General features: G+C 38.2%; 1 protein-coding gene across 19 annotated transcripts in view; it reads right to left on the bottom strand.

Moving 5' to 3' along the window:
• The window catches only part of EBF3 (EBF transcription factor 3), a 129,600-nt gene that overhangs the window by 41,348 nt on the left and 78,252 nt on the right, over positions 1–10,000 (bottom strand). For 12 of the 19 annotated variants that reach the window (XM_062579499.1, XM_062579515.1, XM_062579507.1 and 9 more), the window contains 2 exons: positions 5,452–5,533; positions 2,282–2,426 (listed from right to left, as the gene is read on the bottom strand). In XM_062579499.1, coding sequence (XP_062435483.1) covers positions 2,282–2,426; positions 5,452–5,533 — 227 coding nt within the window. The remainder of the gene's footprint in view (positions 1–2,281; positions 2,427–5,451; positions 5,534–10,000) is intronic. The other 7 variants (XM_062579509.1, XM_062579501.1, XM_062579511.1 and 4 more) reach the window with 1 other exon arrangement.

Genomic DNA, 10,000 nt, shown 5'->3' with positions numbered 1-10,000 from the left:
CTTAACGTGCACAGGGACAAAACTAACTTTAAGCATAACATAAAATATCATAATTTTAAATAGGTTATCTGCTGTGATTCCCTGATCCGAAAGAAACAAAGATTTTTACATAAGCATGGTTAGGACTTCAGGAATTTTCTTTGTAGGTTATAACCTTTCGATTTTAAGAAGCTAAAGCCTATTCTGTCTCCATTAAAATCACCACAAGTTCTTGTGGTTGGTTTCAATAGAAGCAGAAGCAGTCACTGGTGCTTATTTTCATAACACTGCTTAATCATATGGGAACAGCCTGACTTGTAAAGATGCGGAGCGCTTACAAATCCCACTGACTTCAACTCGGTGCGTTCAAAGTCTTGTGCACCGATCCCTTCTCACGTTCAAGGGTATTTTGATTCTCTGCTACTGTATTACAGGAGTGTTTACTTTCAGTTACTTAGTTACTGTAATTATTATTAGACACAGGATTTTAAAGTAAGAGGGAGCATTCAGTTTTTCACATTCATTTTTAACAGTTCAGCTTTCTTCAACGAGTGGTTATGGGAGGTCAGGCAAACAGGACTTGGCACTGTATTTTTAACATTTACATAAAGCAAATCAATTACTGTATCCCGAAAAGGAGAGACTGGTTAGTGAAATTTATGCAAATTTTCTGTAGTATGTAGAAGTGGCCTTTATTTTTCTAAGTGATATTTTCTGCTTAGAGTCAAATTCTTTCTACACAGCTTACAAAAATAAATACTTGTATTTTGCTAAGATCATAATAGCTCATTAGAAGAGGCTGAATTTGGACCTAAACTAAAACCTAACACCACAGGGCTGAGCATGCTTACTTGAACCTATAATGTTGCTAGTTCTCTCTCTCTAGGGAAGAAGAGAGGACTAGGGGAGAGGATTCAACCTTCTTAATTGTGAACCTCATTAGTGACGGTTGCTAGGCAAAACACACACCTACTTTCAGTGCATATGAAAGAGATAAACAATACGTCATCGACTATAATGACTCTTGCGCTCAGGGCGACCTTTAATTATTATATTTTTGTTCTCTTATACCTTAGTTATTAACGCAGAAAAACAAATTAGTTTTTTTCTGTATGGATCGCAGTAGATTCATAAACTGTCTTCCATTTTCTGATATCTAGATCATATTTCCTTCTGATAATTATTGCTTGCCTCATTCATTTCTCTGTGTGTGCACTGGAAAGTATTATTTGAAACGTAAAATGACAATGATTATATTAGCAGCTTAGTATTCAGTTATTACTTTAATTGTTTAATATTATTAGTGTAAAAAGGCATGATCCTGTCAACACTTATGCATTAGTAACAACTCACAAGAGTAGTCCCACTGAAATTCATGTGTTTGGACTGACCATGCAGATAGTCAGTCTCAGACACTGTACTTCTAATTATAGAGTTTTTGAAAATTCTAACTCTTTAAGAATTCAAAATGTACTTGACCTATATGCACTGTAAGTGCTTTACTTGAGGGTCACTATGTGTCTTTAGGTTAATGTATATTACAGTGCGAGCAACATAATATTTAAATCTAAATAGTTATTTTGTACTTTGTGCGAGAATAAATATATGTGTGCACATATATGAGCAGAGCTGCAATTGTGTGGGAATGATTCAGAGGCTGATGGACTCTAAAAAGACAGTATTTCAGAATTCTGGATTTTCAGAGACACTTTCCATTCTCTTCTTCATCTCAGACTATCTTCTTTTAGCAGTTCAGGCAAGAAGTCAATCACACTGAGTCACTCTGAAGAAAAACATTTTATGCTGTTTTTCTCATACAAAAACCCTACTGCAGCAATCTGCAGTAGTAAGGCCCAGCAACAGGAAATTGACCTCACAGTAAATTCTTTACAGATTTGGTCATGTTTTTACCAACCACTTAACTTGCATACATAACCTGAGACTGTACCTCTGGATCAAGGAATATGACAAGCCAAAATAAAATCAAGTCAAATTAAATAGCAAGAAAAAGCTGCAAGCAAAACAAGGCTTAAAAAAAAAAAAAAAAAAAAAAAAAAAAAGATGAAAAATTGGTTGTGACTGCAAAATTTTAAGTATTAAATAAAGAAAGAAGTCAAAAGCAAATTCAAAAGAGACCATATTCTGGTTGAAAAGGGCTGAGAAATACTAATGGATTTTTTTAATGGGTGGTTTGATCGATGCAGAACGAAATCATGTAAAAGTAAATGTAGTAGTGTATCAACATAAAGTATGGTGCAAAAAAGCATTGCAAATAAAAAAAGACATGTAAATGTGTGCCTACCATTTTCCAGATAAGAAGGGGCCGTACCTTCTGAGGGGTCAAGGCGGCGAGCCCGCCTTCCATGTTTGGAATTGTTGTGTACAAACATGTTGTCTGAGACAGCCAGAACGTGGCCATCCACATTGACTGTTGTTGATACAACAACCTAAAAAAGAAAAAAAAATTTTAAAAAAACCCTGCATATTTTTAGAAATGTAGATATAAAAATAGATCTTCTTTTAAGACAAACAAGTTCACAGTCTGTTACTTTTCACTTTAAATAAAGTGAATGACAACTACGAATACATCTTTGTTTATGTGGCTAACACTGGTGATTTTTAACTCTCAATTGTTCCTCTTCAGAACCTACTACACTAATTAGACTTTAATCTCCTATTATGCTAACAAATGAATTCAATTCAGGGAAATATTCTTCTAGCCATTAGTTTCAGAAACACCCCTCTAGCCACTCATTTTAAAAGCTGCTGTTTTGATTGATCTGTTGATATATTGATTAGATAGTTTATCTAATTAAAATTTGTTCACTTGAGACTGTCTTCAAATGAAGGGTTGTGAGGATTCCAAATAATAATAATAAAAAAAAAAAGCTTAATAAATCAGGAACCATCGTAACTCCCCATTTTTTTTCTTCAGTAAATGATCTCCAGGTCAGTTTTACAATTACATTTAATGTCTGATAATGAACTTTTTTGCATCTGAAAAGACTGAGTTGAATATGAATAGTGAAAGTGTTTTCAATCCATGAAAAGTATCCCTTCTCAAGTTCATTTGGATGGTGATTGACCCTGGTATGTCAATGGAATTTCCTCCTTTATTTTTGAGTGAAAGGCTCCTATTCTTGTGTCCAGGTTCAGAGTCCGGCCATAGGAGAGATGATGGATAGGGCCTTCTTTGGCTTCCAGCTGCTTCTTAGTAGAAAATGGAAAAGGAACATATGCAAAATGCACAACCTTCCTGATAAAAACACCTACACAATAGATTTGTGAAACTCACTCCGGAAATGATATTCCACGAACGCAAGCCAAAGAGGAAATTATAAGATGTGCGTGTGTTTGTGCGTAACATAGCTTCATAGGTTGATTGTTACTATCCCAGATAGACATTTACATCTTATTTAAACACTCCAGCATGTCCCCTGTGGTGTGGGTTCCAGATTTTCTAAATGAAGAATCATTGTAGCATTTTCTTTGCGGTTTAACATTAGTAGAATTCTTACAGTCAATGGCTAAGTTAATCTATTCGTCCTTATCAAGCATACTAGTGATGATAGCAAAAGCTAGCACAAATTTTAGTTTCATCTTCTGCTCAAGGTGCTTTTGAATATAGCAAAAATGATTCTCCAGAGTTCTCACAACTGTTCCTACACCAAATATGTAAGGAGAAAAAAAATGAAGGGAAAAACTATTCTCCTTCTGAATAGAGCTAGTGCAAGGCATCAGAAGAAAATTCTTGTCTGTTTCTGTGTTTTGGATCACCTCTGATCCTGTTTCTTATTCACAACCCATAATTAGCTTTCAGCTATCACAGCACCTTTTCTGTGTATTCTGCCTCCTCTGAGACAGCCATCTGCGTTACCCTTTAGAACAGCCCGAGGGCAGTTCTCTAGAAGTCTGCTCTGCTTCCATATCTTTCTCGTCCCAGAAGTGGACACTTTCACTCTTGTCAACATCCACTTTGGAAAGTGCTGAGTTTGCAAACTCACCCAAGCTACAGAGCTATTGCCATGCCACTGGGCTATCTGCTTCCACTTTTAACGAGATTTGCAGACTTTAAAAATATTGCAAAACATAACAAGTGTGATCTTCAGCACAGATTTCCGGTTTTGGTTCCTAGAATATGGCATATTGAAAAGAGAGAGAAAGGAGAATATAAAAATGACAACTATTTTTGTTCTGTCATCTATATATAGGTCAGTCACCAAGGGAAAATACTGCAGTTCAGCAAAAGAAAGTAGACATGCTATGTTTTGTTATATTGGCTTATTCCTGCAGTGCACCTAAAGAAAGGTGCTGAGATAGTGAAACCAGTTAAAAATATTGTTCAAGATCTGACATACTGTTAAGTCCAGTTAAACCTTCTGAGAGGCAGGGAGATTAGCTAAAGAGACCCAGGAAAGTCTTTCTAGTGTCTACTGGCTCCATTGTCGACCACAAGATCACTCATGACTGATGCTTCATTTAGTCATCGGTGAGACAAAGAGGACATTTCCACTCATTCCAGGTTTGACCTTCTGTTCTGTTCAGATGGATCAATATCACCAATGCCACGTGAAGCTGAGATGCATGAAAAATGGAAGCTTGGCTCAATTGTTTTGAAGAAATATTTTTTCCAGCTACAGATCTTTTCTGTTGGCTGGCTCAAGGGTTCTGGCTTCACCGGTTGGTTGGCTGTGCATGAAAACAGATGTCACATGTTTTGCTATCAGGTTTAACCACAAGTTATTCTTCCCAAAAAATAAAAAAGTTTTGAACATCTTAGTACTAATTCATTATTAGTCTCAGATATGAATCATTCTGAAGTAATTTGAAATAAAAAGCATATATTTCTTAATAAGCATTTCAAATGACCCCAGATACGGAGGAAATCATTTGTCCATCACGTCAGATGTCTTTCTGTAGTGCTATGATTCACCACAGGGTATTTCAAAAGCTGGAAGGAGAAAGTGAAGTATTAAACATTTTCTAAAACAACTGAAATAAAAGCATGTGGGTTGTACCACCATTGCTGGATTTACAAGTTGTAAGGGTGATTATGAAAACTACAGTGTAAGATCCAAACTTCACCGACTCCCATGGCTGTATTTCTAATGTCTAACAGTAATTTTATGACACTCAGACTACATTTGTAAAAACTTCTCTAGAGGTCTCAGCATATTCAGCACTACAATGAAAGCAGTATGAAGAAAAACGATTACTATCTGTGGAGATGCCCACTTGCTTCAAAATAGCCCACTGCAGTTTACGTTTGAACTAGTTAAGCGCTAAAAACGTGCATTTAAGTTACTGGGGAAAACATTAGAATACTGATATCACTTTTTTAAAACATACACAGCATTGAAACTATACTAAGCACTGACATTAGATCTTCATGAAGAAAAGTTCACAGTTAAGCAATCTGAAATTTTGAGTAAGTCTTTTATATATCATTTATCTTTTAAGAACTATCTGTACCTGGAATCTTCGCATATCTCGCGGGTTGCCTGCATTCTTCAAACAGTTCTGATTGCACTTGAGGAAAAACTTTAGAAAGAATCTATAAAAATACAAAATTGAAATCTATTAGATTCATCAAAATGTAAATCCAATTAAAAGAAGTTTAATAAAATTTAATCATAAATACTTATACCCGAAAGAATACTGGTTGTGAAATATTACTTTCCTATTAGTTAATGAACTTGTTTTAAAGCATAAGATCTCTGTCATAAACAGAACACTACTGCCAGGGAAAGGCAAATTTATATTTTTAATTTTTCAACAACTATAAATGCATTGACTCCAGGCCATATCCTTAGCTGCTGTAAATCGATGTGGGAAAGTTGATTTCAACGACTCACTGACTTCAGAGGCAATGACTTACACCAGATGAGAATTTGTTTCTGTTTATTTAGTAAGTTTTGTTTTTCACAACTTGTATTAGTAGTAATGACCTCTCTGTCGAGAAATTCCAAGGTAATGAATGATCAGTCTTCTTAAAAACTCTTGACTTGCCTCTGGTGTGGAAATTCTAGCTATTCAAAGGCACTAGATGCAACTCCTGCTGACTTCAGTGAGATTCAAATGGGAATCTGCCCAGGAAAGACCCCTTTTACTCAGTTTTTAAAAGGCAAGGAGCACGGACCATTATATCCTACTTTCTGACCACTTCAACCTTTACTAGCCTTTAACTGTAAGGAGTCACACTGCATAGGGACAGAAATCCAGCTCTTTTTCGCTGAGTGGCAAATGGTAATTATTTAGGACTAACTCATCTCATCTAGGCACTTTCCTACAATACGGCGGTTTTACAGTAGCGCTGCCTCAAAGGAACAGGAGGAAGGGGAAAACTCCACAAGCTGCAATCTCCGTTATGCCCTCCTCCTGTACTTGCTGGTGAATGAGCAGATATGGAACGGTTCCACTTTCTTTCCTTCATTCCTCGTTTTCAAGAATTGCTCTGAGAAGAAAGGAACAATTTTATAACTGCACTGACCTGCAAACAGACTATGTGAGGTCAGGGCAAGCGGCACCTTCCTTCCCTAGCACAGAAGGATGTTCACAACCTAACGTCTCCTCTTTTCTTTATGTAGACATGTTTTCACATTTTTTAATAACAAAAATGTTCTGTGGGGTTGATTTTTGGCTAACAATTAGCAGCTGATGGCAGGCAAGGCTCTGGGCTTTCTCCTCACCCCGAGTTCCTCAGATGTGCCAGCCCACCAGCTTACTGCCCAACGTTACACATTCTGAATAAAAAGGTTAGGCAGAGGTTTAGGCTTTTGTATTTAGCCTACGAACAATTATTATTTATTAAAGTTAATCTTTATAAGTGACTATGACCATTCGAGCTGGATACGCTTTACAGAAGCTTTTACACGCAAATAATATTCCTGGTAGGAGGTAAGTTAAGTCATTCTTTCCTTCTTCACAACCCGAAACGGTCAGACTACAGCTGATAAAAAGCACGACTGCAGCAGCATCACGTTGTGCTCTCTTCAGCGAAACCGAGGCCCGCGGAAGGGCCGGGACAGGAGCGCTCCACGGGAATACTCACGTATTACAAACGGGCACTTTAGAGACTACTGCTCCTTTTCAGCCAAACCTTGAGCAAAGCCCTAGCACGGGATAAGGCTTGCTGTACCACGGAAGGAGCCATCTCTCATATAAGACACGTAAGCAGGGAAACGACTAGGTTTATTTAAATTGCGCATGAATAAATCAGTGCTGTCAGTTCAGCTGAATACACTTTAAAAAAAAAAAAAAATCCTCCTATCCTGAAATGCTGCAAAGGGGTTTTAGCCTTTTAGCAGGGAGAGGTCTGCATTTCACTGGTGGTTGGTGTGATCTAGCTCTGATGCTCAACCGAACTCAGGTTTTCCAGACACGGTGTTGCAGGAACGCCATCAACAGTATCTGCAATTCCATGACCCTGAACCTGCATCTTTGCTAGCCACATTCCCATCCTAATTCTATCAATCAGCTCTGGGATCTTCTTAAGATAGACACTTATGATCTCCCGAGACTGATCCATCAACTGAGCATAACCTAAATGTAATGGCACTTCTGTCATATCTCTGCTCTTCCTTCCACATTTTCCACCGCATGCACGGCAGTGCAGTGCCACAGCATCGAGGGAAGTTGTCTCCCGCATCAGTAAGGGGCCCCTGTACTCTAGAAAGGCGCTAGCCGGGGAGACCCTTCAGCTTTACAGCTCCTCCGTGCCACGCAGCAGTCACTCCGAAGAGGAGTATCGCATCTTTTTTCTGATCTCAGATGGGTGTTGTGACGCTTTTTGAGTTAATGTTTGTAAATTGCTCAGGAATCCTCAAATGAATTGTGCACTAGGAATGCTAAGTATTATTCCTTGTGGATTTTTTAAACTTGAAGCACTCACGACGAATTGTTTCTTTACAGAAACCTCCTGTCAAAAAATGGCCATGAGCACTCTTTTACTACAGATCAACTGGAATCTGGTGTTTACTCCATTATTTGGTGGAAAAAAACCAAGCTTGGTGGAATTAGACATGTTCAAGTTTACCAGGATAAACCTGAACACTGAGCTAAATACAGAAGAGCCAGAAGTACTAGGGTGCAACACAAGCAACACTGATATTTCGAATTTTGAGTATTCCTTGACACTAATGATTGTTTTCAATCTGTGTTTTCAGATAGTTCACGGAGCAAGGGTGGCAGGAAGACAAGGTTTCCAGAGGAAAATAGCAGATGTTGAAAATCCACGTTCCTGGGCAGGGTATTTCTCAAAGTTCGCTAGTAGAAGGGGGCTCATTGACCTTCCCTCTCAGCTGATGGACAAGAATCTGGTATGCTAAGAACTGATGCCTAGAGCAGAGAGAATGGGACCAGACACTGTCCTCCAGGTGTGCTGCATTCCTGGGGCAAAAACTCTGCAACATAGTAAGAAACTGGATTTCAGTTTAGTTTCATTATTTCTCAAACTTTGTCGCTATCAACAGAACCAGAATGTAAGCTTCTCTAGATTTGCCTGTCAGTGCTATATTTTGTATTATGCCCACAAATACAGTCTTTTAAATACATACAACCTCGTGGGATACCCTTCCGAAACACATAAACTGTTTCTAAAATAGTGATAGGGAGAAAAATGCAGTCTTTGTGATTTCCCTTTTCTCTGTTTTTTTCATGCTGCTAGAAATGGACTGCTGCCTTCTTAATTAAAATGTACTACCTACAACAAGACTTCACTATTTTAAGATAAAATTTACATCTTTTATTAACTCACCTCACCTATACACTTAGCTCACAAGGCCTCTCAACGCCCATCTGCCATCAGCGTACAGTAAGTCACTTGATATTCCACCCACCAATTTTTCCTAACAACCACTGTGCAATTAAACTCAACACGTTCTGTTGCGAGGTAAATTAGGCACACCTGCGGCCAGACTTCATTTGAACTGCATCAGAAAAGGACCTAACAAGGTGAGAGCGTACCACAAAGTTATAGTCCTGTCAAGCAATTAGGTTTTCACTTCGGGGACATCCGCACAGTGCAATTATGCTACACATTACAACCTGGCTAATCTTCTGAACAAATGTCATGTCTCAGAGAAGCTAGTAAAAGCAGTTCATCTGCAAATGTGTCTGCTCTTAAGCCTCCACCTTATGCACATAACAACCTACCGGAGACTTTTTTTTGTGATGTGAAAGATGGTTTTTTCCACAGTAGATTTTTAAAACCCTGCAAGTGTCTTTTCATCCTTTTCACCTCTTCTTAACCTCTTTGCGAAGAGGTGTTGTAGCAAATAGACTAGTTAGACTTTTGTACTTGAATTTTAACACTAACCAAGCAAGCAGATAGTTAGTACTGTAAGCACAGGTGGTGGATTTAGTTTGGTCCAATTCAAATATTGTTTGGCTAAAGAAATATTCATTGCAGAAAACTAATTATTACATCCTGGAAAGATCAGCATCCGAGCCTGTCTTTGACGGTCCGTAAGACCCCAAACAGAAGCGTCCGTTGTACAAGTAAACATCTGTTAATGTACATTTTATATTCGTTTTATTTAAAATACGGAATACACGTGTCCTGAGGACAGTGTCTCTACCTGAAATCAGCACCAACAACATGTGAGCGCTCAGATCACTAGCAGGGAAAGTAACTAAAATGTAACAGCAAATACTCTCCTCCTCTACTCCATTATTAAGTAAGATATTCCCAACTTCAGATGCTGAAAGGAGAGGAGATAAGGCTGCTTCACGTGCACTGCTGGCCCAGTTTTGTTTAACTTCAACAGTTCTGCTTCGTTTTTCATCCGCATTTCAGGTATGCAGTTAGCGTGTTCAATTAAGCCTACAGATAAGATATTGCTGTAATACAAAATGCAGAACTGTTAAGATATGACTAGCCTGCTCTACTTTTCAGAGCAAAAAACCTAGGATTTGGATCATTATCTACAATTCTGAAGTAAGGAAATGTAGTTCTTTGGAACAGCAGCTGTCCACGGGGGCATAACGCTATTATAAAGGTGGAGGCAAGAGAGAACAAGGG

Source organism: Rhea pennata, chromosome 7 (assembly GCF_028389875.1).
Source record: "Rhea pennata isolate bPtePen1 chromosome 7, bPtePen1.pri, whole genome shotgun sequence".
Classification (NCBI taxonomy): Eukaryota; Metazoa; Chordata; class Aves; order Rheiformes; family Rheidae; genus Rhea; species Rhea pennata.
This window is presented reverse-complemented; position numbering and strand designations above follow the sequence as displayed.